Genomic DNA, 27,664 nt, shown 5'->3' with positions numbered 1-27,664 from the left:
ATGTTTGGAGTGCTTTAAATAAGCTAATCAAATCGTTATCATATCACAGCACTACATTCTTAAAGATCTCATTCTCATGTATCCCAGATATATGTTTCAAGTGATATTACTGTATCATTTTGGAGTAATTGGATACCAAACTTTAAAAAAATGTTTATATAGGACAACCGAATAGACATTTTTGGTCCAAACATTTTCAAAATGTTACACTGTTCTACAGGTAGACAGTAATCTTTCTGGTGTATCGGAGTTTGATTAAATCATGTTTATTTAGCTGCAAATCTTCTCCTGCATTTTCAGTCTCTGCACGAGAAGCATGCGTCTCTGCTCTCAGGGTGCGCTGTGCACACGGCTACCGTAAACACGGTTTAGATGTGCACTCTAGTGTAGATAAGTGCAGATGGAGTGACTGCGGTGATTTTTCTGTTGTCTTCTTTCACCGCAACGTGTTCAGTTCCTCTTAAAAAGATGAAACTCTCCATCCTCAACTCTATCCAAAACCTGCGAGCTCCAGTTGCAGTAACGTCCGGGGCACACAAATGGGTAAAGTTTACAAATCAAAATCAAGTTTGGCTCCCAAACCGTTTTTTTTAATTTTCCTATTTTTGTTTGGATCATCAAATAAAAAAAAACAGAAAATACAAGCCATTTTTTGTTTTCATATTCAAAAACAAAACAATGAATTGTTTATTTGATTTTCCGATTTTGATTCTCAACTGAATATCAAATGAACGAATGATACATGTATTCAGTACACTAATGTTAGCTGGATATCTGCTAATTAGATCGCATTAGAAATCAAACCTACAAAAAAAACAGAGTATCTGTTAATGTGGCCTACAGCACAACATGACCAATAATAGTACTAATTAACAATTTAAGTGACAGCTCGACTAGATCCAAAGCTGTCAATTATTAAATCCTAATTCTTAGTATAACCTTCATACCATACTACAGACTGTGGGTTTAAAAACTGATTTGTGGAGAAAGATAAAAGCTAACTGTTAAACTGTTAAAAACAACAGGTACTGTTCACAGAACATGAAGTAAACAAGTGGCTCCTAAATCCATTAATTGTGTGCAAAATTAGCATGTAGAGCTGCTTTCACTTATTTCAAGAGACTGACATCCTCCTGTCTAACTTTTTTAGCCTGGTGCACTATACTTCTTTCTTTTTCATATATGTATAAGATTTCAGCTGCTTTTGTGACATTCGGTTGTAAAAAGTGCAGATTAAATAAATGGACAAACAAGGCAATCTAGGGTAAAACTCCACTCCACTCGTTCTCCAATCTTATCACAGACTGTTCATGCGTGGCACCATCTGAACACGCACTTACTTTCAGCTAGTAGATTTAGTATGTTGGCCTTTGCTTAGTAGGTTAGCTTTTACTCAATATCTTTGCTTAAGATATCTTTTACGTGCTCAAATAATAATTTATAATAATTCTCAATGTTTTCTATAACAGGACTTGTAATTTTTTTAAACAAAATTATGTGCAAAAAAAAGTGTGCAATTAACTGTTAAAAATGACATTGGTAGACAATGACACTTTCCTGTCAGATCACACTGTTGGGAGCCAATTTGGATGCTTTCTAAAGGTTTCATAAAATCTACACAACTGTAGAAGCATGCACACACACACACAAATACACAGACACACATGTGTTTGTATGAAAACAGTACAGAAACGAATCCATTAAAATACTCTATTATGTGTAAGGTTGAGTTATAAGGATGTAAAAGAGGAATATTTAGTGAAAACCCGGCTCTCTTCATCTCTCCATATCCCTCTCTCTCTTCCTTACATCAGCAGGCCCATCCTGGTGAGTTTAGCGGAAAGAAACGAATGCAGAACAAACACCACAGGTTTTGGACTGGAGTGTAGATCAAACACCTGCAACACACACACATACACAGTGAACACAAATCAATATGAACACCAACACCCACAACACCCAGCCCGCATGTATAGTGTGGTGGATAACAGCCTCTTCTATCTGTTTACTAGGTTAGCTTTTACACAAAGGCAGGTTTTTTCCTTTAACCTAGTGCATTTACCTTTTTCTCAATAGGTTAGAAGAGAAAAAAGTGAGAGAGAGTTTTGGCATCTCTAAAACCAGAGTTGGCATCTTTGCAATGTGTAAGATTTATGCAAAAATAATTTCATAAATACAGTATACTTACTAATAAAGTGTCGTTGCTATGTTCAATACCAACAGATTATGTATGTATTTTTGAACCTAATGAAGATTTATTTTTTATATTATATAAATGATGCCATATGAAGTCACGGTAAATATGGATCAGGCGTAGCAGTGCTGCTGGAGTTTCCACCCACTGTCCACTATACTATACACTCCTACATATAGAAGCTCCACCCTGTATGTGTAAAGTCAGAGACAGAAGCTCTGAATCTGTTGCTGCACAGTTTATGTTAGTTATCTTTTAGTCCTTGATCAGTGCTCACAAGACGCTGCCCACAGCTGGCTGGATATTTCTGTTTGGTGGACTATTCTCATCCAGCAGTGAGTGTTTAAATACTCCAGCAGCACTGCTGTGTCTGATGCACTCATACCAATACACTCTAACAACTCATACACCACCACTGTGTCAATGTCAAGGCAATTACACTTGCTAGTATCTGCAAAAATTGGCTAAACATTCAGTGATATCAGACTCAATTCACAGAAAAGCTTAAAAAAAGTACCCTTTCAATGATATTCAATTTTATTGAGATCCACTAGTAAAGTCAGCCACCGCCCCTAGTCAAACTGCAGGAATGAATGCAAAATTACAAAGTAGCCGGCATGTTCAGAGAAAAGAGCAGCAACCCAGCTCAACCCAACCAAAAGAGAATGGCCAACTTTGCTCTCTCGGACTCCTGCTGCTGATGACAACAATCATAGTGACAGTGCCTTGGTTCACTTCACCATTCTGAGCCTGTTAAATTGACTATAAAACAGTGAATGCTGCAGTACCAGTTCTCCTTCTGGACCCCCGAAGTCCAGGTAGAGGTTCCGGATGCCGTCATCTGCAGACATTTTGAGCTTCTCGAAGGGGTAGTGGAAGAGCAAAGAGCCCCCTGCAGACTCGCCATGGTCTCGAAGCACTGTGAAGCCGTGATCATAGTGCAGGACCAGCCGAACATCCTGCCGGTTCAACACACACCCTGCAGGCAACACACACACACACACACACACACACACACACACACACACACACACACACACACACACACACCAGTGTAAATATGTACATGTAAATGTGTTAAATTCTTCAAATATTTCAAAACACAAACTATAGAGCTAAACCCACCTCATACTAATTGTTCCTTTTTCTGATGTCATAAAAGACTGCTGGATAGCTAGGTGGTTGTAATGTGGCTGCTATGTGGTCACAGTTGCTAAGTATTTACTTTAAAATCCCACTAGAGTTTAAGGTATCAATAAAAAACAAGAATCCTGCTTCACTGAGGTATAAATGTTTTGGCACAGCTCTGCATGTTATGCTTAAGTTTTATTGTCTGTGTGTGTGTGTGTGTGTTTGTGTGCATTGGTTAGTTGGAAGTGAAACACTGCCTGGTTGCCAGCATTGTCCACTGTAGAGGAACAACCCAAACTGGCAGTGTTCCTCTTCCAGCAGCTTCTCAGAATCATATTTCAGAAAACTCTCTGAAACACCCCACTCCCCCAACCCAGCTCTGCTACATCCCTTCACAATTCATAATCCAGCCATTATTCAGTCATTAGGAAGCTGATCTGGAAGTGATTATACAGCGCTGGAGCAAGGTTAGGGGGAGTGTCCTTCTAACTGTTTGTGTTTTATACATTTCTGTGGTTTTACTAACGTATTTACAGCAACACACAGATCAGAGTCCGAGTTTACGAAGCAGATGATAAATGAACAGGATTATGTAGTAAAATTGATTAAAAAATGTAATGTAAAAAAAAGGTGAAAATCATAATTGATCACAAGTTAAAATGTATAAACCTCCTGAAAACAAATATAATGTGTAGCATGATATGCATGTGAACGTTTAACATTTTATTATAGTATCTCTGTTTGGTTTAGATGATTTAGTTTTTTAAAGATTCTGATGGTTTTAAAGTATTATCTTTAAAATTGATGTATACAGGGCCATCTCAAAAAATTTTAATATCTTTGAAAAGTTACTTTTCAGTAATTCAGTTCAAAATGTAAAACTTATATATTATATAGATGTATTAAACACAGAGTGATCTATTTTAAGCATTTATTTATTTTATTGTTGAGGATTTTGTTTTGCAGCCAATGAAAACCCAAAAATCAGCGTTTCCGAAAATTAGAATATTATATAAGACCAATTGGTACTTTTGGCAGTGTGGGCAGTTTGCTAAGTCCTGCTGGAAAATGAAATCCGCAACACCATAAAAGTTGTCAGCAGAGGGTGACATGAAGCATGAAGTGCTGTAATTTTTTGTGGGAAAACACTGCACTGACTTTAGACTTGATAATAAAACACAGTGGATCAACACCAGCAGATGACATGTCTCTCCAAACCATCACTGATTGTGGAAACTTCACACTAGACCTCAAGCAGTTTGGACTGTGTGTCTCTCCACTCTTCCTCCAGATTCTGCTCCCTTGATTTACAAATGAAATGTAAAATTTACTGATGATCAGTGATGGTTTGGAGAGACATGTCATCTGCTGGTGTTGATCCACTGTGTTTTATTATCAAGTCTAAAGTCAGTGCAGTTTTGTTTCCCCACAAAAAATTACAGCACTTCATGCTTTCCTCTGCTGACAACTTTCATGGAGATGCAAATTTCATTTTCCAGCAGGACTTAGCAAACTGCACACACTGCCAAAAGTACCAATTGGTCTTATATAATATTCTAATTTTCTGAGAAACTGATTTTTGGGTTTTCATTGGCTGTAAGCCATAATCCTAAACAATAAAAGAAATAAACGCTTAAAATAGATCACTCTGTGTGTAGTACATCTTTCACATTTTAAACTGAATTACTGAAAAAAAGTAACTTTTCAAAGATATTCTATTTTTTTGAGATGGCCCTCTACTTTTGAGCACGAACGGTATTTCATATAGGTTTGTGGCTTATTCTACTGTGAGTATTACATAGAATGTAAAACATTAAGACTTTGAATGAAGGCTTTGACTATCATTTTACTTTGTCCCACAAAATTCCTGCATTTGCAGGAAAACAGCTGAAGAATGTTCACAATTTTTATTGTGCGAACTGCAACATATTAAAAACACAACTAAAATACAAATATTCCAACAACTTTAACACTGCTTCTTTTTTAAAACAAAATATTTTAAGACAGGACTGTACTCTACATTCCATACATGACAAAAAGCCAGACAGGGCAGCTTTGCTGTGGAGGAAATGAATGCTACCACATCACAGCTCGCTGCTAACCAACAAAATTACTTCTATTTTTAAACACCCCAGAAACTCCTAATCTAACCAGCACAGCTCCATCCATCTGTTATCAAACCCCAGAACCTCTTAATCTAACCAGCACAGCATCATCCATCTGTTATCAAACCCCAGAAACTCCTAATCTAACCAGCACAGCACCGTCCATCTGTTATTAAACCCCAGAACCTACTAATCTAACCAGCACAGCACCGTCCATCTGTTATCAAACCCCAGAAACTCTTAATCTAAGCAGCACAGCACCATCCATCTGTTATCAAACCCCAGAAACTCCTAATCTAACCAGCACAGCATCATCCATCTGTTATTAAACCACAGAACCTACTAATACACACACACACACACCTATGGACACCTCCTTGATGATTTCAGCTGCAGTGTGTGCCCCCTGCACCAGTGCTCGTGTCCATGATGACAGGTCCCAGTGTGTCTCCACCCGAAACACATGAGACTCCACCCCTCGACTCGTCCCAGATCTTGTGGAGAACACCAGGTCAGCTCCCAACGAGGGAGAACTGCGACTGCTGCCTGACTGAACCAGCCTGCACACACACACATAATAATACACACCTGGTGTTGATCTGAATTTTACATCAATAAAGCATTTATAATATTACACTTAAATGTATGTTGTTTAATTTATTTTAATGTTATTTAATTTAAGAAATAAACAGAAAGTGTGTCTAAAACCTTTACTGTAAAGGATTTATTCACTTATTTACAGTCAGAACCTGCTGTCCAAACAGGAGGATCCAAACTTCACATGACTGTTTTTCCATTTTCTTTCTGCACATACTCACACTGCAGTGATCCCAAATGTACATGTTGAATGCTTTTCTTATGTAATTGAGTCAAAAAACTAAAAAATCCTCTTCAGGCTCCTAAACCTAACCTTACCCTAATCCCCCACACACACTCAGGAGCAAAAGCGTATTGCAAAGCGTGTTTTGTGTAAGCTGGTACCTGGTTGCGAGTAGGGGGTGAGTAAGAAGCGGTGTACTCCAGGCCTCTCGTGTCCATGGTACTGAGTCAAACAGTAGGATGTCCTTTTCTGTTATCGCCATGATGACCGGCCTGTACTGGAGCCGCCCACCATCCAGCGGAACCTAAAAATACGATTCACATAACAAAAAAAAAAGATGAGTGTTTGTGAGAGAGAAAGAGAGAGAGAGAGAGAGAGAGAGAGAGAGAGAGAGATTGGTGGCACCACAGGAAGTTAATAAACACAAAGACAGTTTCTGGGGGTTTCCAGTATGTAGGCATTTCCTGCCCACCACCCCTTCCTGTGCCCATTTTAGAACACACACACACCCACAGACACAAAAAAAACAATGCTTTTTGCTGAATTTAGCAAATGTGCAGAAATTAAAAAAAAGGAGAAAGGATCACATGTACAGTTAGTCAGTCAGATGACGGAGAAATGATAATGACAGAGACAGACTGTGTGAATCAGCACAGCAGGTAATTGTAACCCATATCAGATTTTCTTACTGATGTTTATGTTTTGTAGAAAGGTGTATGCTGGATATTGGTGTGTTGTCACAGAGTGTTGCTGTTCCAGGTGTTGTGCCAAACTGCATCCCAGCCAAAACCCAACACCCTTTGAGTGCATGTGAGTCACGCAGCTGAAGTTCAGAGTGTAACAGATTCATTCCCTTTAGATTCCTTTCATTTCTGTTTATAAATAAGGCTTAATCTACAATTACAGTAGATACAGGAATCCGCAGTGTAATCTGTTTTGCCATTCTGCTGTGGGACACACCTGCACACCAAAGGGAGTCAGATGTTTCTGTTGTTAAATTGGTGATGATAACCAATATCTTATTACCATATCGTAACTTCCTTAAATTGGTCTTAAAGTTTGAAGCTTTAGAACAATTCACACCTCAAACAAACCAAACAAGATGATCTGATACAAGACCAATATAAATAACCAGGGAGGTTATGTATATTATTTTATTTTTGTACCTGTGTGTACACTATTCCGTTTTGATATTTTAGAATGTTAGATTATATTTCCTTTAGCATTTTGAGCTTAGTTTAGTTAGTTATTTTTTTCATTTCATATCTATTTTTTAGTTTTTATTAAATGCTGTTATTAGCTTAGCTTCTAGCTTGTTGCTGCCTTCTATCTTACTTAGCATACAGAAATACTCACTGGTCTTTTCAGTGAATGTTGATTTACTAATTTAATAGCTGTATCTAACTATTTTAAGACAGACAGGCACTGTGGGATTTTTTAATCGGTGTGGATAGCGCATTCGCATGTTTAAATGGTTTGTCCTGTAGGAAAACGCACGCGAATTATCTGCTGACACTGTTGTTTGACCGGCAAGCTGAGAGACTGCAGGTCATGCAGCCCGTAGGCAGTAGAAGAAGCGCGAAGTGCGCACACATTAATCCACCTGCTGAGCTTTAAACGCGCGTTCAGGCAGACAATCTAAACTGTAGTATGCAGAACTATATTATTATTGTTATTAATTTTCCATTCTTTTAAATAGCAGGATACTTTGATTTTTACTTCTCTGCCCGGACCCGACCCGGCCCGAGGAAAATAATAGAAAATCTCGGGTGGAGTCCAGGAAATAGTCTATGTTGTTATCAAATTTTTTATACTATTTTTATTTTATATAAAGCTATGGCCTGATAATCACCATATACCTAAGTAACAAAGTATTATTTTAAACGAAAACGAACAAAATAACGACAGCTGAAAGTAAGAAAACTGAAACTAATAAAAACGGTAATTAAAAAAAAAAAACTGAAACGAACTGAAATTTTCCCTAATTTTCGTGTTTGGAACTCGCGGCCCGCGGATTACTTATATTAATAGCGCTTGAGCTAGCTGCGAAATAACGACAGAAAACCCTGAGGAAACAGCAGAATTCTGTATGGGATTAGAAAATCCGCGCGAAGGTGAGAAAAAGGAGAGAAAGTAGAGAAACAGGAGATGAGGAATATTTGAGAAGCAGCTGTAACTTTACCTGTAAGGCTGCAGGATAAACTGATATATCTGATCCTTTCGGTGGTTGGTTGGTTGTTGGGGTTTTATTGCTACTCCAGCCCAAATGTGGCTATTTGTGGCGAATATTTCGGTAAAAATTAGTGAAACCTGTAGAGTTTATTGAGTTTTTGCTGTATGATCTCCTCAGTGAGAATCCCCACCCCATAACCAATCAGTGAGCTCCAACTGCTTACCCCTCCTACTGCTCTTTCATTGTGGATGTGAAGAATGTCTTAAACGTCCTGTTTTTCAAAGTACAGATTTGGCTCGTCACGTGGTTAATATACCGTCACTATTTTACAATACCGTCACCATATGTAATTACTGTGGTATACCGAAATACCGTCATACCGCCCAACTCTTACCAGCTCTGAACTAATTTTGGATCTTCGGTTCTGGACAAAGCGATGCAGGTGGGAAAGCATCTGTACACTGGTGCCAAAACATTTAGTCACACTGCCTAACCAGCGCCTTGAGTAATTTAACTATGTGTGTGTGTGTGTTTGTGTACCTGTTCTGACAGCCAGCCGATATGTTTGAGCTGTGTGTGTGTGCTGGCACTTGACGAGCTCAGGTAGCCGTTGACGTGAGTGAGGGTCTGGGGTAGCAAGGCGGCAATGTTGGTGTGTATGGCAGTGAACCAGGAGTGGGCAGTGGGTCCATCTTTACAGCGCAGAACCACAGTGTGCTGACCATCAGGAGAGTGCAGCTCCAACAGCCTACAGACATACACACAAACATGAAAACTGTATTATTCAGTTGAAGATTATGGGCCTTTGTGCACCAGCTTGATTTAGGGCGTGTCAATGTGTCTTTGCTAGAGTAACGACAAGAAAAATATTCCTTGAAAAATATGCTCTCGGCTCCTCCTGTCATTTTCAACTTTAACATTAAACTTTCAAGGTAACTAAAACACAGCATATATCACTGTAGCCGAGAGATTATAGCTGAATTTAAGGTGAAAAGCACAGTGTTGGTAGTTTTTTTCTCACTGTTTGCATATGCTATTCTATCGTGTATAAACTTAAAATAAAACTTAGTTTTTAGTCTTTAGTCTTTGCTGGCTGATTACATATAGGATAAGGGGGAAATTAGTGTAAATTACTTTTGTTGACCACTAAAGTTAAAAAGTAACTAGAATTTTAGGTGATCTGAATTTATCAGTATTTCAGAAGATCCTCCTCATCGCCACTATAGAGAAAAACACTACAATAATGTAATCATTGAGAACTTGCTTGTTTGTGTACATTCTAACACACTCTTTCTCTTAAGCAGCATGTTTACTCTTTGTAGGTCAGTGTGTCACTACACTCCCTCCCTTAAACCTACCTGTTCTCCAGGTCAGGCATAGTGAGGTTTCGGCAGATGAAGCTCATTTTAAGTGGGATGACTTTCCTGTCTTTGCCGCTGCTGTGTTTTGGGGATTCCTCATTGTTGGTAAAGTTGGAGGACGGTGACCACGGGCCATCCCAGGGAAGCTCAGCCAGCATTGATGGTTTTTTAAACAGGGGGGATACCTCCCGAATATACCTCACTGTAAAAACACACACATTAATGAATTAAAGACTGGCACTACCATTAATTAATGGTCTTAAAAACTACTAAGATTGAGGGCCCAAAGACCTTTAGGCACTACAAAAATAAAATTTCTTAAAGATCAGAACTTCTAAGAACAAAATTCTTAAAGACTAACACTAGTGACAGTAGTGCACTTTTACAGATTTTTAATGTTTAAAGCAACTGTGATACTGAGAGTACAGACTTCCAGTCAGACTGAAGTGGAGCTTGAGGATTCTGCATTCAGATCCAAACCCAAAAACACATTTACAGTACAGCACAGACAAGCAGAATCACCAACATGAGAGAAAGTCTGTCATCAAACTTGACCTGCTCCAGGATTCTGTTTACTGTTATTGTTATTGAGTACAATACTGAGCCAAAACCAGCAGACATGTTCAGTGCTTGCAGTGTTAGCAGGAGAGGCAGCCTTTGGTGTGTGTGTGTGTGAGAGCGAGAGAGAAAGTGAGAGAGAACAGGCTGACCTGAGCACTGAGGTTTTCTACCTTAAATGGAAGGAAATTGGACTAGGTTCATTCAGCCTGGGCTGGAGCCCCTTCCCACACTTTAAGCCTAACTCACACTCTGCTTCCACTAACACACTGTCTTTTACAGACCAACAACACAACCCAAAAAGACCCAAACAGTTCTTCTATAAAGTTATTTTAATGAAATCAGCTGCTTTAGAGTCACACACCACAGTACAATCTCCACAGAAAAGCACTGATCAACAGAACAGGATGCTCTGGAGCAGCTGTGATCACATGACTGAGGAGGGCTAGAGGTGTAGAACACCCCACAGCACTGAGCTGTGGAGCAGTGGTACTAAGCACGGCATACTCCCCTGTACACACACACACACACACACACACAGTTACACACAGTAAAAGCAGTCTGATAGTCCAGAACAGAAAGATAAAGTCTGATAGATATAGTAATCTGTGAGATGAAGAAGCAGGTGGGTGTATGTTAATTGTTTGAACGTGTGTGTCTCAGTTGTGGCGATTCTTGTTTACAGGGTATAGTGGGAACTCGTACCTGAATATTTAACAAAGGGAGATTTCCCAGCCTCCTTTATGAATATATATCTGTCCACACAGAGGCAAAAACACTTCCATGAGCAAGCCTGCCCTGTAGAGGGCACCAGCACCTCACAAGAAGACAACACAATGACAGTGAAAACAGAGGTTCAATCCCAAATGAAACACACTACACCCCAAGAAGTCCACTAAGCAGGAAATCACACATTCTAAGTCTGAACAGAGCATTGCATATTTGTAATTGTAACAGTATTTACATGTAGATAAGCCACTCAATAACATGTCTGCCCAGAAATCCAAGAAAGCTCCTGGTTCTGACAATATTCCTGGTCAAGTGCTGAAGGACTATACATGGGAACTCGCAGAGGTTTATACGGACATCTCTATGTTTGAAAGCCACCACCATTATCCCTGTCCTAAACAAGGCATTGCCATCCTGTCTCAATGACAACCGTCCAATTGCACTCATCCCCATCATCATGAAAGGCTTCGAATGACTACATGTACCACATCAAGTCTTTACTCGCCCCACCCCGGACCCCTCCCAGTTTGCATATCGGTCATTTCGACCGATGATGACATCTCCACTGTTCTCCACTCAGCCCTCACATCTGGACAAGAAAGTCACCTGCATCAGAATGCTGTTTGTTGATTTCAGCTCAGCATTCAACACAATCATCCCCCAACAGCTCATACACAATCTGGACAGTCTGGGGCTGAGCACAACACTGTGCAACTGGCTGTTAGACTGCCTGACTGACGACCACAGGCAGTGTGGGTAGCAACACATCCAGCATTACCACACTGAACACAGGGGCTCCCTAAGAATGTGTGCTGAGCCCCCTTCTGTTCACTCTGCTATCCCATGACTGCACACCAATACACACCTCCAACCTCTTCATTAAGTTTGCAGATGACACGGCGGTGGTGGGTCTCATCAGCAACAACGAGGAGTCACACTACAGGAGCGAGGTGAGCTGCCCAGCCTCCTGGTGCAAACACAACAATCTCTCTCTGAACACAGAGTGGACTTCAGGAGATCTCACACACCGCACACTCCTCTGTCCATCAACAGAACTGCTGTGGAGAGGGTGAGCAGCACCAAGTCACGTCACAGAGGACCTCTCCTGGAGCACCAACTCAGCATCACTGGACAGGAAGGCAAATCAGCGTCTACTTTCTCTGCAAGCTGAGAAGAGGTGGAGCCCCCACCCCCATCATGAGCACCTTCTACAGAGAGGCCACCGAGAGCATCCTGACCAGCTGTTTCACCGTGTGGTACGGGGCCTGCACAGCTTCCTGTCGCAGGACCCTCCAGCGCATCGTGAGACCAGCTGAGAATATCGTTGGCACCTCTCTCCCCTCCCTTCAGGACTTGTACAGCTCCCGCCTCACACGGAAAGCCCTTCGCCTGGCAGGAGATCCCACTACACAGCTTCTTCAGCCTGCTGCGGCTAGGACCAGCAGACTGAGAGACAGCTCCATCCACCAGGCTGTGAGAATGCTGAACTCATTCCCTGCTCTACACCCCCATCCCAATCCTGTCCCCAGCACACACAGCACAAACATAAAAAACTGCAGCCTGAGGGCCCATATGGCCCTAACATAATATCAATGTGAAACAGTGCGCTTAGCATTACATCACCCAAGCACAGGAATCAGGTAGAGGAGGCAGAGGTTTTTGAAGCAGTGAGCAGGTAAATTCAATTAGATTAACATGAATGTACCTTATTAACATAACAGCGCTGTGGAGTTCTAATTATTAGAAATACTGTCAAATGTGTGTGGTTAGTTTATTACAACGGAGACAAGTTCTAGACTAGTACAGATCTAAGTAGTGTAAAACGTAAATACATAACAAAAACAAAAAAAAAATTTAGTACTTTTGTTGTCACAATTATTTCACAGGTCCCCTGTCCATTACTGGCAGAACTAGTGAGATCTCTGCTGTTGAGAAACATAAAGCCAATGTTTATGCCTTTATTATTGATTATATATTTATATATCACTTATATATTTAATACTTACAAGAAATAATTTAACTTAGTTTATTAAATTATTAATTATTACTTGTGGTATTTATGTCTATTTTGAGTTTTATTTATTTCTATTTGTGTTGCAGTGTGGAAATGTATGTTGTGAATTTAAAAATTAAACCATTTGGTCAATTATTATTATTATTATTATTATTATTATTATTATATTATTTAGTGAGATTTCTTGTTTTCTCTTGTGTATTTTTAATTGCATTTTAGGCAAGCAAATATGTTTATCCTATTACTCGATTTATCGAATCGATTTTTCAGTAGAGTAATCGATTAATAAAATAATCGATAGCTGCAGCTAGTTACTATACATCTCTGGAGCCAACTGAGCAACACCAGCAGCCAATACCAAAGAATAATATTGTCTGTCTTTCATTTAATATTTTTTTTTATTTGCAATCAAAGCAAAATGTTCAATCAATACTGATTTGAGATCATTACACCTAGAATTAACCAAATTTCATTGAATAAACAACTGTAATCTCTTAACAATGCTGCAACCACCACCACGTTTCACAGTTGGGATGGTGTTATTAGAGGAACTAGGTACTCTTTTGCCTGATAGTGTAAATTCAGGGTAAAGCACAGCTCTAGATTTGGTTGACCACTGTGCCCTAGTCCAGTCTCGACCCCTGAACTCCTTCAGTAGCTCCACTAAACTTCTTTGATGCTGTAGATTTCAGATCTTGTACATGTCCCTATCTTGTCTCTCTGATACAGAATGATTAGAATGCTCTTTTGTCTTTCAGACACAAAATCTGACCAGTGGAGTTGAATTAAGGGGTATTTATATAAGTCTTTTAAACAAAGGTTAAATACACATACTTATGTATGTGTGAAAGATGAGGGTGAAGTCATTCTTGGATGCAGGCGAGGATTAGGATCATAAAAGTCACTAGGCAAGATGTTCGTTAGAATGTGCATTTGTGCGTGTGTTATTTGACTTTTTAAATGGCTGGGGGATGGTGGTGAAGTGTATTATCTAATGGTACAGTATATGGCATCTAAACAACTGTATACATTTGATATATACATGTGTACATTAGAAAAAAATGAAGTGACTCAAAATTCACAATGTTGTATTCAAATTCAAATCATTTTAGCACCATAGCACAATTTAAGGTGGAAATCCTCATTGGACCATGTGTGAAGTGTAGTTAACTTCAGTGCTAAAGCTTTTATTGTATTCTAGCTACATTAGACTCGTAGCTCCAGTGTGAAATTAGCACAAATTTCCTGTTCATTATTTCTCCTGCTTTCTGCTATGTGAGATGAGCTATGTGGGACAGGGCGGATCAACAACCCCCCACCCCCCCCCCCCCCCCCGGCCCTCACACGTTCCTCTGTGTTCTGGCCTAATTAAAATAAGGCCTGAGATGATTTCCAGTTTTATTGAAGTCCTTGCTCACAAAGACTGCACAGTTAATCATGACAGAGCAGCATAGCCTCAATCATTATTGTAATATACTAATTTTGTTACAAGATAATAATATTGAAAAGTATAACATAATAAATAATTATCATATAGAAATATAACTACATGAATTGTGTTAAAAATTATCAGTAAAAACTTTTTTGAACGTAGCAGTCCTGAGCCCATACACATATCTTAAGAACAGACCTTTATTGGGCATTTTGTATCACACTTCTTAGTATATGCTACCATAATAGAACTGGGGATAAGCAAGGCATCTCCATGGGCTTTCTCCACTATTTATCAGTCAGAGCGTGGTGGAGCAGTGGATGCTTGATGTGGATCTTTTCAGGTGAGTGAGAGCTACTTTGAGGTCAGACAATTTGACAGCAGAGGGGCCTTGAAGTAAGGAGGTCCCAGTTTCATCTGTGGTTCCAGAGAGACATCCAGAGTTGGGTTAGAGTTGGAAGTACCAATTATGTTCAAACCTGCTCAGCTCCCCAGTGGTGACCGTCTCTCACTCTCCATTTTTTCTGTTAACTGTCAGAAAGTAAATGCTGTGTCCAAATTTGATGCTAATCTGCTCGATTGGTCAGGCTGTGTCCTTTTTTACTTAACACTGGATTTACCAAAGAGTTACTGACAGATCTCCTTGTCTTAAGAATTTTGTAAAAAAAAATCTGCTCTTGAATAGGATCCAAGGAGATTAAGCACTCAGGAAACTTTAACCAAAGTCTTAGACTTTAATTAGCCGTTAGGGTTATGTTCACAATCATTGCGAGGAAAGGGCACATGGTGCACAAGGGCACATTGTTTAAGCATTTTCATCACGAATAGTCACATCGTGGGACGTGCGATATCACCTAAGGCAATAAATACAAACATGTCGTGTTGCAATGTTTTGAGTCTTGACACAAGAAGTAGATATACAGTGTTCTGTGTGAGCAGTGCTGTCTCTGTTTGAGAAGGGCGAGGGGGAGGGAGAGCGCGAGGCGGAGGGGTAGCGGGCATAAACACGAGGTAACCACATGGCCTCCACATGGTTGGACACGTGCGGCAGCCTGTCCAAAGCTGAGCACCTCAGTTCCCCACGTTTTTGCGCATCCTGCATTGTTTAATATTGCGATATCTTTCACCGAAAAAAAAAAATGCAATGTCAAATTTTTTTAAAATTTCCCCTACCAAGGATTTTTCCAAGCAGCGGACTAGCACTCTAAAAATTAAAATGGTTGAGGCCCAAAAAGCAGAAGAAGCTATAAGACGATGGCAAAGGGTTCTGGTTGCCATTTCCTCAGTTCCAAATGTAAGTAAAAAATATAAATTAACAGAAACAGTGAAGGTCAAGATAAGACGTGGAAGACCGTCGAAGACAGCTGCTCGTAGGATTGCTAGAAAGGCTAATACGAACCCACATTTTAGGCACACAAAATACCTTTTGGCAGGAGTTGTGGTACATTGTTCTAATATGGCCTTCATGAAATAGTCATCAGTAGAAAACCTCTCATGCTTCCTCACAACAATGTTTAGAGTGAACATTTTGCAAAAGAACATCTAAACAAGTCTGATGTATTTTGGAAACAAGTTCTGTGAACCTTTTTTTCAGATAAGACTGAGAAATTAAGACAAATGTTACTTTGCTTTCTGTTTATTATAACATATAAAGTCAGTGAATTGGAGATTTGTACTGAATCTCTTTAGCGCTCCTTACAGTACCTGCTGTGGTTAGGGCAAGTGAAGTGTGTACACAAGGGGTTTTCGTAGTGTCGCTCCAGCACTTTTATCATATTTTTAAACCTGTTTTTCACAACGAACTAAGACCTCATGTCTGCAGTAATAAACATCCTAAACATTAGGGGTGGGTGACATGGCACTAAAATAATATCACGATATTTCATGGTATTATCTCAGTAATGATACTCTTGGCGATATACTTTTTTTTTTCAAGAACACTCTACTGCAACAAAATGAAAATTTCATTTTATTATTGCATACCATTTATGTCACACCCCTACCTGAGATATAAAAAAAATACAAGAATTTGATCAGATTTGTAACAGAAGTCAATTATCCAGAATGTCATGTAATATAATACAGGAAATTGACAAATCCTGCACCTAACAGCTGGGGTTATGCATAGGGCTCAGCCAGGATCTACTACTCACTCAACTAACAACAATAGCCAAAACCACCACAATCTGATACTGGCTCGACAAGAATCCAGAAGCACAACCTAACACTATGTTCATGGTCCATTGCCTCAACTGCCAAGTATCCAGACCTACCGAAAAATAACCTATGATAAAAACAGAATCCCTCCTTAATCTATGCTCACCTTCTTAAACTATGGCAAAACCACACCAACCACAGCACCCTACCTAAGCACAATCACACACAATAAATTACATTATTGTACAAGTTGCGTGAGCAGAACACAGCAACCACTTCCATCTGATACTGGCTCGACAAGAATGCAGAAGCATAGCAAACTATGTTCATGGTCCGTGCCTCAACTGCCAAGTACTCAGACGTCTGCAAAAACTCATGAGAAAAATGACTACAAGAACAGCAGGACCACACCAATCCCCTTCATCCAAACTCCAAACCAACTTCAGTGCAAGCTCTTCTCAGGGGTCATCAGGCAGGCACCTTCCTTTGTCAGTGTTTCGCTTATATATAATGCACTCTAAATACCTCCATGTAACCAGGATTAAAGTAAAATAAATGATACTGGACAGACATAATCTGTCTCTAGTAGATATATAATGGAAAATGAAAACAGTGTGAAAAAAGTAGTACCCTGATGTAATAAGTGGGGGTGGGTGATATGACACGATATTTTTAGAGTATAATATCGCTCACGATATTCAAAAATGTTGGCGATATTATCGCATACGATATGATATGGCACACCCCTACTAAAAATCCCAATTAATTCTGCAGTGAAGAGCAGATTAAATGACGTAAGTAAGAAGTTGTTCTGCTGCCTACATACTGTATATGTTTTGTTTACCACCCTTTTTCCACCTTTAGTATGTGTTATAGGGAAGCTAAAATGCTCCCATACATGTGATGTAAATGAAGCACGTGGCTTTCCAAGTTCTTCCTCTACAACAGTAGCAACCTATAATTGCTAATGCTGCAAACATAAACATGCTTCATTCACATGACACAGATAATTATCTTTAATTATCTTAAACCAAGGGCATTATCTGTAACCTGTTAAACCACTGGCCCTCACCCTCTGCAAATACCTCCTGGTACACTCTTTCACCCTCTGTTTAGACCACATGCTCCTGTAGTAGCTCCATGATGCCAATGTGTGGATCACCCGTTGTATCTAGATTTGGAACCTTTTCTATTTGAAGTGGTCTCCCTTCTCCCCAACCCAACTCCCTTAAGATGGGTGGTGGAGGGTTGTGGTGGGTCAGAAGGGGCGTTATGGACCGGGGCACCTGCAAACTAGTTGTTGGATAGGACCAGAGAAACAGCCTTACCTGGTTCACACTTTTATTCACTTTTTATTCTCTCTCCAAGAGAATAACTGATGTGCTGGAAAGGCCAACTGAAGGACAAAAAATGTTTAAAAGTGGCTGGCAGTTTACGCTAAAGGAGTTGCATTACAGTATTCTCTCTCTCTCTCTGATGTCTGAGGCATGTTTGTGTTCCTGTGGTAAATAACCAACAGAACACAAAAACACTTAACGACTGAATAACAGCACTCTTATCCTATTAAATAAACAAATAAGTAATTCGTAAAGTACTCCTCATGGGTTTGCATAAATACATCTCTAAACATTTAATCACACTGCACACACTCCTGTAAAAACTGATTTCTATCAATCCACATTCCTCTACAGTTCTACCGACCTTCACTATTACTAAACACTTTCCCTAAAACCACCAAAAGCCGCCCTGCTCACGCCTTAATGAGAACAGTGTGTGGAGGCCAGCAGAAGAGGGTGTTCCCTGACTGAGCTCCAGCCTCATACACACATACTTCACATATTATGAATCTGTGATTATACCACTTCTACTTTAAGCCTTGGTCTTAACTTGCCTCTAGTGGTATTGACAGCAGTAATTGCAATATACATACATACACACAAACACACACATACATACATATATACAGTCATATGAAAAAGTTTGGGCACCCCTATTAATCTTAATAATTTTTAGGTTTAAATATTTGGGTGTTTGCAACAGCCATTTCAGTTTGATATATCTAATAACTGATGGATACAATAATATTTCAGGATTGAAATGAGGTTTATTGTACTAACAGAACTTTGCACAAGGAGAAGCTGTATGGGAGAGTGATGCGAAAGAAGCCATTTCTGCAAGCACGCCACAAACAGAGTTGTCTAAGGTGTGCTTTTGCATTGCGTTTGTGGTGTGCTTGCAGAATTGGCTTCTTTCGCATCACTCTCCCATACAGCTTCTCCTTTTGCAAAGTGCGCTGTATTGTTGACCGATGCACAGTGACACCATCTGCAGCAAGATGATGCTACAGCTCTTTGGAGGTGGTCTGTGGATTGTCCTTGACTGTTCTCACCATTCTTCTTCTCTGCCTTTCTGATATTTTTCTTGGCCTGCCACTTCTGGGCTTAACAAGAACTGTCCCTGTGGTCTTCCATTTCCTTACTTTGTTCCTCACAGTGGAAACTGACAGGTTAAATCTCTGAGACAACTTTTTGTATTCCTCCCCTAAACAACTATGCTGAACAATCTTTGATTTTAGATCATTTGAGAGTTGTTTTGATGAGCCCATGATGCCACTCTTCAGAGGAGATTCAAATAGGAGAACAACTTGCAATTGGCCACCTTAAATACCTTTTCTCATGACTGGATACACCTGGCTATGAAGTTCAAAGCTCAATGAGGTAAACAAACCAATTTTGTGCTTCAGTAAGTCAGTAAAAAGTAGTTAGGAGTATTCAAATCAATAAAATGATAAGGGTGCCCATACTTTTGCACCGGTCAAATTTGGGTTTAATGCATATTGCACATTTTCTGTTAGTACAATAAACCTCATTTCAATCCTGAAATATTACTGTGTCCATCAGTTATTAGATATATCAAACTGAAATGGCTGTTGCAAACACCCAAATATTTAGAACTAAAAATGATTAAGATTAATAGGGGTGCCCAAACTTTTCCATATGACTGTATATATGTATATATATATATATATATATATATATATATATATATATATATATATATATATATATATACATGTATTGATTAAAAATATGTCAACATATGTCTAAAATATAACCCCAACTGACCTCAGATAAAGCATTAGGCTAGTCTTGATTCTTGATTGACCTCTCCCGGAGACCAAGACAAGACAGATTTTAAACATGTCCTGAAATTAATGATGCACTCAAAATAATACTGGGCATATATAATCTGTTTCGGCTAGGAATGTAATGAAAAGAAAGAACAGTGGATTTTCCTTTTAATTAACTGTAGTCATGAGGTGACCTGAGCTATGAATATTGGGCATGCTCACATGTTAAAAGCCATTATGCCTTTTCTGCTCGCATCCTTCATTTAATATCGCGACTAAACTGCAATAAACTTTCAAACTTCTAACGTGTACTGCATTAGCATGTTGTTACAGAATAAGATTGATACTTAATAGATACAACTTTTTCAGTGGAGAAATATTTGGACAGCTACTTTTTTACATACTGTTTTAATATGAGCAAACAATAGTATATATTATTTAAATATCTTTCTTGTTACTGAGACTCTGATTCTTCTCTATATTTAAGTACTTTCAACGTAAAGCAAACTCTACAATCATATACATTCCTCCTTAACAATTAGTAGTATTTTGATATAAAAATACAAGGCAGCAATATCTGTGAAATACACTGGTGAAACAACAAATATAAAAACTACTGTGCTAATTGTGTATAGTGAAGCAGCTGAGACTTTGAATCAACTCTTAGCTAGTGCTGGGCGATGTGAGCTCAAATCAATATTGTAAGTACACTTTACCCCGATTGTGATTAATACAGATTATATTAATGACTGATGCACAGCATTTTTCGTTGGTATAGGCTGCTTTAGTCATCTGACATCTGTTTCAGTGTTTGAGTTCTCCTCCCTCTTGCTTCCATGCCACAGACTGGAGGGGTGGAGTATACATACATGGTAGTATGTGTCAAGGACACATAACCACGCAGAAGAAAAAGAGAAAAAGAATAAAAAAGGAAATAACATACTCGGGCAGGAATACATCAGTCAGATGTTCTGAATGTTGGTTTCCATTGGCTGCCCTACTCTTATTAATTTCCCACATTAAAGTTTCCCACGTTCAATGCATAATTACACTACATATAGTTTGAAACAATCATTACATAAAAAACAAACACAGACCAGACACAGTAAAACTCTCCTCCCTCAAACTTTTCCTGTAACCAAGAGGAGTATGCAGTATACTGTTCCAACACCTCCTCTTTCTCACACACGCACACCCTAGAAAAATAACATGAACAGTTCTCAGTCCACACAGTCCAGACGAAACTACAAACATCTCACAAACATCTACACCTCAGCTACTTTACATACGCTTATCTTCCTCACACATGTAAATGAGATCTGTTCTGATATGTATCAATCAAATCTTTTTGTTCATTTCTACATCGTAGATTCAAATGAAATACATTAAATAAAAAATGAAAATATTTATTTGTACATTATTACAGATAATCTTTTATTCAACTAATATGAAAACTGATTGATGCTGTACTGGAAATGGTTATGCTAGCAGAGAAAACCTTATGATTGATAAATGTACCTTTAAAACACCAGTTGAACAGTTTATGCATCATACATTGAAGTATTTAGGGAAGACATGAATGGACAGCTGTTTTTTCTTGATTTTATTTCGTATAATTTACAGATACCTATTTAAGGTAATTGTTCATCATAGCTTAAGAAATGTTATTCTTACACCTTTTAAAAAATATGGAAACAAATTTTAACTCATTCAGTTTAGATGTTTAATTTCTCCAAATAGTTTAATGTTTTTATGGCCGTTTTATAATGTGGAGCTTTTTCATTCTCTTGGGATGGGATTCTCACCACTAGAGCCCCCTAGTCAACACTTGGCCACCTCAAATCATCTCAGAAACCACTATCAATGAGTTCTCAGTGTGTGACAGTGTAAGAGATCAGTAAGCGATTTTGGGAGAGCTGTACCAGAACACAAACTTCAGATCAAGTTTTAGTCAGTGTAGAGCTATAGCGTCTGTTCCTCATTAAAGACCACCCCCACACACAGAATCATCACAAACTCACACAGGGTATCTATCTCTATAAATCAATTTAAATTTCTACTGAAGCAGTTTACTGAACATCTAATCAGCATGACTAATCTCTGGCTAGATTTAACCAATCAGTCAAAACATGTTTACTATCTGACCTGAGCTTCTTTAGTTTACAACAAAAGATGCTAAGCTAACACTGCTAACAAACACTGGACTGTCAATCTCATCAGCTATCCCATTCAGCCTACAGTACTTTAACCCCACTCAAACAACCAACAACTTATTCCTATAAGCATATTTTTATGTATTTATTTTCTTAATAAAATTTGCTTTTTATTTCTGCTTTCTCTTTCCCAGGTGCTCTCTGTCTCGCCCACAACAACCACCAAACTATACCCACCTGCAATATCTAGTAAGTACTAGCACTGCACAGAATAACGAAACTAGAAAAGTATCTCAATACTTTTTAAATTAAAATGGTACAATACCCAATTTATTTAGTACTGTAACTTTAAAAATTTGAGCACTTTTTAACATAAGAAAGCTACATCCCAGGAGTGCTACAGGAAGCAGTGACCATGCAGTGCTTTCTCCCCTCTCCCTGCAGGGCAGCACATTCTGTGAGTAAGAAGAGAAAGTGAGGCAGGGCTGCTGGCTACCTTCCTCAAATTGTACACAAAATACACAGACAATGCCAATATGGAAATATGGAATTGTTCTGCATATTTCTAGAAATACCAATGTGAACATGTTTGCATTGGCAGTACTGTGTTTACACTAACTTTCAAAATAATAATTAAATAAACAATCTGGTGTTCACATGTAGATTGTAATGACCAGTTATAAACCAGCATTTTTACCTTAGCTGTACAGATACGTCTAATCACAGGATGTATGTTTTCCTCAATAATCATTTCTATTGCTTGAAACTGTGATTGCCATAGACGTGTATTGAGTGTTATTAAATTGACGAATCAGTGTGATTTGGTTGCAAATACAAAGTTAACTATCAAAGAAATTTCATAAATAAATTATGTTCTTGAAATGAAGAACTGAAATCACATAGTTTAATTTTTTTTTATATATATTTTTTTGTTCCATGTTTAATCTATTATTACATTGTTTTCTGATTTTTTAGGTTTTTGCTGTGGTATCAGTATCGGTATTGAGATAATTAGGCAGGTATAAAAAAAAGTTTTGATATTGTGACATCACTAGAAACTACATAGCAACAACCTATCAACCAATTAAAATTATATTAAGGCCAGTTTACAACTACCTAGCAACCCCCTAATGTACCATACCTGAGCAGCATCTCAGAACCTAACACCGTTATCACTGATTTGGATTACAGCACAATATTACCTTCAAATAAAACTTGAGATATAGCTTCAGCTTTATAAAGCACACAAACAGCTGGAGTAGAAAACTGCCTCCAACTAACACTAAACTGAAAGAGGCCATGCAGGTCATGTGACATCAGTTTCACTTCCAGTTTGGGTTTTGGGATGCACAGTTCTGTTGTGTCAGCCACTCTGTGTTTGGCCCTGCTGGAGGTCACTCGGTTCTAGCTTCAGAAGAAGGCAGTGAAAGTAGAACGGAGCATAAATAGAGCCCCTTGTTTTATTGCCCATTTTTTAATTGGACAAAACAAAAGATCTCATCTTTGGTGAAGCATCCACAGTGGACACCATCTGCAGCTCAGCGTTCAGCTAAGTTAAATTAGTGTAATTCTTTAGTTTGTGGTCTGATCAGCAGTTTTAGGCCTGACTGACCTGTGGACAAGAACAGATCTGAGAGCGTGTGATGGTGATATCAGCCTTGCTCTCCTGCTACGCTGATCAAACTGGAAACACAATCGGACCTTTATTTTGAATGGGCTGTTTTGTAACACTACTCCCGACTCCAGCAGCAGAGGGACTTTACTGTCCTGCAGACCTGACTAATTTTACTGCTCTTTTTTCTGTTTTATTTTACTGGTATACAGACAGCACCTATACTATGTGGTTGACTGTATTAGGACACCTGCTCTTTCTTCTGATTTAAAGGTATTAAAAAAAGCTGATCTTGACTCTGTTTGAGTAATTGTCACTACTGGCCAGGGAAGACTTTCTAATAGAATTTGGAGAATTGCTGTGAGGATTTCATTGTTTTCATTGAGTGTTAGCAAGGTCATGATGATGAAAGATCACCACCCCACCTCACCTCTTTAACTCATCCTAAAAGGAATGGATGCTGTAATATAAGGGGTGTCCACAGAAACGTGGAGGTATGTGTATTATTGTGTATTTCTATCGTACAGTATCAGAACTGGACTGTGACCAGTTAGTCCCAGAACAGCTGCATAAAGGCCAGAGTACCCTGACTGAACAAACATTATTACATAATGGATGTTCATGTTTGTCTAAAAATATCTAGTTGGGTTCATAGCCATTAATTCATGGGTGTTCCTGTTTCATTACGTTTAGGTTGTTGGTCATAACTTACAACAGATATTTCCACATACCAGCATATACACCTAAACGCAACTCACACTTTCCTGGTTGCTAGGGACCAGTTCATTTATTTCACTGGTTAGGTCAGATATCAATAATGGCATTGTTTCAGACAGTGGAAAGAGATAAACTCTTGACTGATTTGTGAGACAAAGCAGAGATGAAAAAGTAGGACTGGGCAATATGACAATATTTTATTTCATTGAGAAAACGTGTTAATGTGATACAGTATACTTTTATAAACATATTGTGGATATCATCAGTGCTTAATGAACACTGACCAACTGTGCACTTGTGTATAGAGAGTGTTATTAGTGCAGTTTAACAGGATATAATGAAGAATGTTAAATATAAATCACTGTACTGTATGGAGGAGTATTTCAGAATCATCTTCACTGATATATTATCTGCATTAAAAGTATTGTGCTAAATACTATGATATTATGATATACTGTGATATAACATGATATTTTGACCAATATATTTTAACAATATTTACACTAGCATAAAAAGCTTGACTAAAGCAATTAATAACAAGGCTCAAATATATGTAATACTGCTAACCTGTGGCTAAATCCCTATTAATCAGATGCGTATTATTGTTTCCTTTTTGCCTGCATTTTCATCCTATAGCTGACAGGCCTTGTGTGTGACACCTGGGATCTAAAAGTTCTAGATGTACAACTTGAGATTGAAAAAGTTCTAGAATATAGATACAGCCTGGTTACTGCCACCATTCTGGTGTTAGAGCGCAAGCGTGCATGGTCAAAGTGCCCTAGCTCTAGAATATAACTTTGCTCGATCACATTCCAGAACACAGTAAACCCAGGCTGGCTGAGTGTTTAGTTTTAGAACATGAGTGTGCATGCGCAAGAGTTCTAGTTCAAAACCAAGAATGTGCTAGCTATGCGTTCTAGTTTTAGAACAATAGTGTGCTAAGTCAATACTGCAGAACCAGTACAGCAGAACCCGCGTGCCCGGCTGTGTGTGTTTATATTTGAGGCGGGAGCGGTGTTATCGCAGCGCAGCCCGCAGGCCGTGTAAATCCCCGGCTTTGCGTTGAGCACTCACCCTCCAGCGTCACCTCCTTCCCCGCCTTTTTCAGCGCCTGCACCGCCTGGTCGTGCGTGGCTTCGCGGAGGTCGCTGCCGTTAACGGACAGGATCGCGTCTCCCACGCGCAGCGCGCGGCTCTGGTCCGCGGCCAGACCGGGGAAGATTTTGGAGATGAGGATGGGCATGCGGTTCTCCCGGCCACCCTTAATGCTGATACCCAGTCCGCCGGACTCTTGCTTCACCACCCGGACCTTCCTCACGGTCTCCGCTGGGCTCGTGTCGAAGTTTGCGCTGCTGTTGCCGCCTCCTGCCCCCTCCCCATGTCTGGAGCTGAAACTGGAGCCTGGGCTTCCGTAGCCTGACCCGGGACTGCCGTAGTCCGAGCTAGTGCCGTTGTCGCGGCTCGGTCTGCGGGGGCTGCTGTAGCCGTACACGCTGCCACCACTGGGCTTTAAGTGCCCGTGGTTCGGCTGAAGCTCCGGGTTCTGGTTCCGGAGTCGGTTCTGTTCGCTGATGGGATCACCCCCGTTAGACAGTCCGTTTCTGAGCTCCACACCGCTCGCTTCCCCCTCCGCAGTCAGGGTCAGAGTGTCCCGGTTCAGGTCGGCCGTGACCCGGACCCAGCGCTCGCGCAGCAGCAGGTCCAGCTGACCGTTCTTATCCGCACGAGTCCAGATCGCCATCACCCGCGCGCGCTCAGTCCAAACTCCTCATACCGAACCCCTCATACCGTCCGAACTTTCAGTTTCCGCTCCCGAGTACAACTCTACACACACACACACACACATGTACACGCCCACACACACTCTCTCTCTCACACACACACACACAAACTCACACACACACAGTTTACAAGTTTGCGTGTTTTCCCTACCCGTTTTCAGACTAGCCCCGCCCCTCGTGCTATTGGCTAAGAGTTTGTAAATCAGAAGTATCTGGAGAGAATGGCCTCTCTCCTCCTCAACAAGTGCGCACTTATCTTCTACAACACTTCATCCAGCTTCTTAAACGTGACTTGTGTTCTAGAAATGCACGCCTGTTGTACATTGTGTTCTACATCACGTAGTAAACATGCACTTCAGTTCCAGGGCTTTTGCTTTGAGTTCAGCTTTATGTTTTTGTGTGAGGGCCCCTTGTTTTAAATGATAAAAATAGCATGCTCTTCTGTTGTAGAGCGCTCAGTCAGAGCACACTGTAATAATTACATTTTTGTTGAAACACGTGCTCATGCTAAGGTCCTGCACTGGGGTTCTGCACAGTCAGCAAGAAAATGTTTCTTAGAAGTGGAATCATTTGCATAAACCACCTGTTAAGGGTGATCATCCAATATAAATTATGTTTAACAGGTTAGCCATAGGTTTACATATTTAAAAAAGGGCCGTTCTGGTTTGTGTAGAGATGTTTTTTCCTCTGTGAGGATGGAGCTTAATTAATAAAAAGTGTAATTTGAGGTTTGTGGGGGTTTTTTGTGGGTGGTGGTGGTGGGGGGGGGTGGTTTTTGCATTAATTGTGCTATAAGAGCATTATAACAATCAGTTTTCTGAGTCATCCAACTGGGGTTTGGCTGGATTATAAGGCTGGAACAGCCAATAGGGTGTCAGTTCTCAGGATTGTAGTCCACAAGGCAATCATGCCTGAGTAAGCTGCTGCAGGGAAGCTGCTGCAGGGAGGGGGGCGGGGGGGGGGGATATTCCAACAGAGTGCTACTCTTATAACAGCCCTGTTATTATAACAGTTATAAACACAGCCTGCTCCTCCTCCTCCAACTCTCCCTCCATATTTCACCCCTCCTGTCCTTAAAGTCCAGTCAGGAGTCCAGCCAGGCCAAGCCACCCCTACCCTCCTACAGTTACTATGGCAACCTAAATACAGCCTTATTAAACATCAATAACTGATGTTTGTACATATGGCGAATTATACACATGGTGAATTAAAATGTTGCACATTCTAAACCATAAGATCAGTAATAAGTTAACTGTTTCAATTCACACTGTAAGAAATAGTAAACTACAGTTGGACATTCTTGCAGCAGCAAGGAGGGACGGACCTGTGGTATCTCTACTTCACATACCGTGGGTATAGCAGCAGCCAGGCACTGAAGAAACTGCCCAATGCTGTGGTGAGTGGTGCATAGGTTCTACAGCATGTGTTTAAACGCCGTTCTCATGCTCCCATCTCACACCACCCCAGGACAGAGCTGGACCTTGCGATGATCTTGTTCAGTCTCTTCCTGTCAGCAGTGGAAATGTGAGACCCTTTGGGATTTCTTTGATTTTTGCCTAAACTAAAACCACACAAAATATATATGTTTCCATGGTTT

General features: G+C 39.8%; 1 protein-coding gene across 1 annotated transcript; it reads right to left on the bottom strand.

Annotated features, from left to right (window-relative positions):
- Positions 1-1,502: 1,502 nt before the first annotated feature.
- Positions 1,503-26,199, bottom strand: sntb2 (syntrophin, beta 2). Its single transcript, XM_022685839.2, has 7 exons — positions 25,361-26,199; positions 9,782-9,986; positions 8,964-9,171; positions 6,412-6,554; positions 5,794-5,990; positions 2,983-3,173; positions 1,503-1,898 (listed from the first exon to the last, which is right to left on the bottom strand). The coding sequence occupies exons 1-7, from the start codon at positions 26,025-26,027 to the stop codon at positions 1,806-1,808; spliced, it is 1,704 nt and encodes a 567-aa protein (XP_022541560.2). The 5' UTR covers positions 26,028-26,199; the 3' UTR covers positions 1,503-1,805.
- Between the last annotated feature and the right edge of the window lie 1,465 nt (positions 26,200-27,664).

This window comes from Astyanax mexicanus, chromosome 10, assembly GCF_023375975.1.
Source record: "Astyanax mexicanus isolate ESR-SI-001 chromosome 10, AstMex3_surface, whole genome shotgun sequence".
NCBI classification, from domain to species: domain Eukaryota; kingdom Metazoa; phylum Chordata; class Actinopteri; order Characiformes; family Acestrorhamphidae; genus Astyanax; species Astyanax mexicanus.
Note: the sequence above shows the minus strand (reverse complement) of the source record. Positions and strands in the feature narration are given on the sequence as shown.

Coding starts and splice junctions, on each gene's coding strand:
- sntb2 (XM_022685839.2), bottom strand. CDS start 26,027: ATGGCGATCTGGACTCGTGCGGATAAGAACGGTCAGCTGGACCTGCTG. Junction 9,987..25,360: donor GAAGGAGGTGACGCTGGAGG/GTGAGTGCTCAA, acceptor GTGTTTTTACAG/TGAGGTATATTCGGGAGGTA. Junction 1,899..2,982: donor GGGGTCCAGAAGGAGAACTG/GTACTGCAGCAT, acceptor TGTGTGTTGCAG/GTGTTTGATCTACACTCCAG.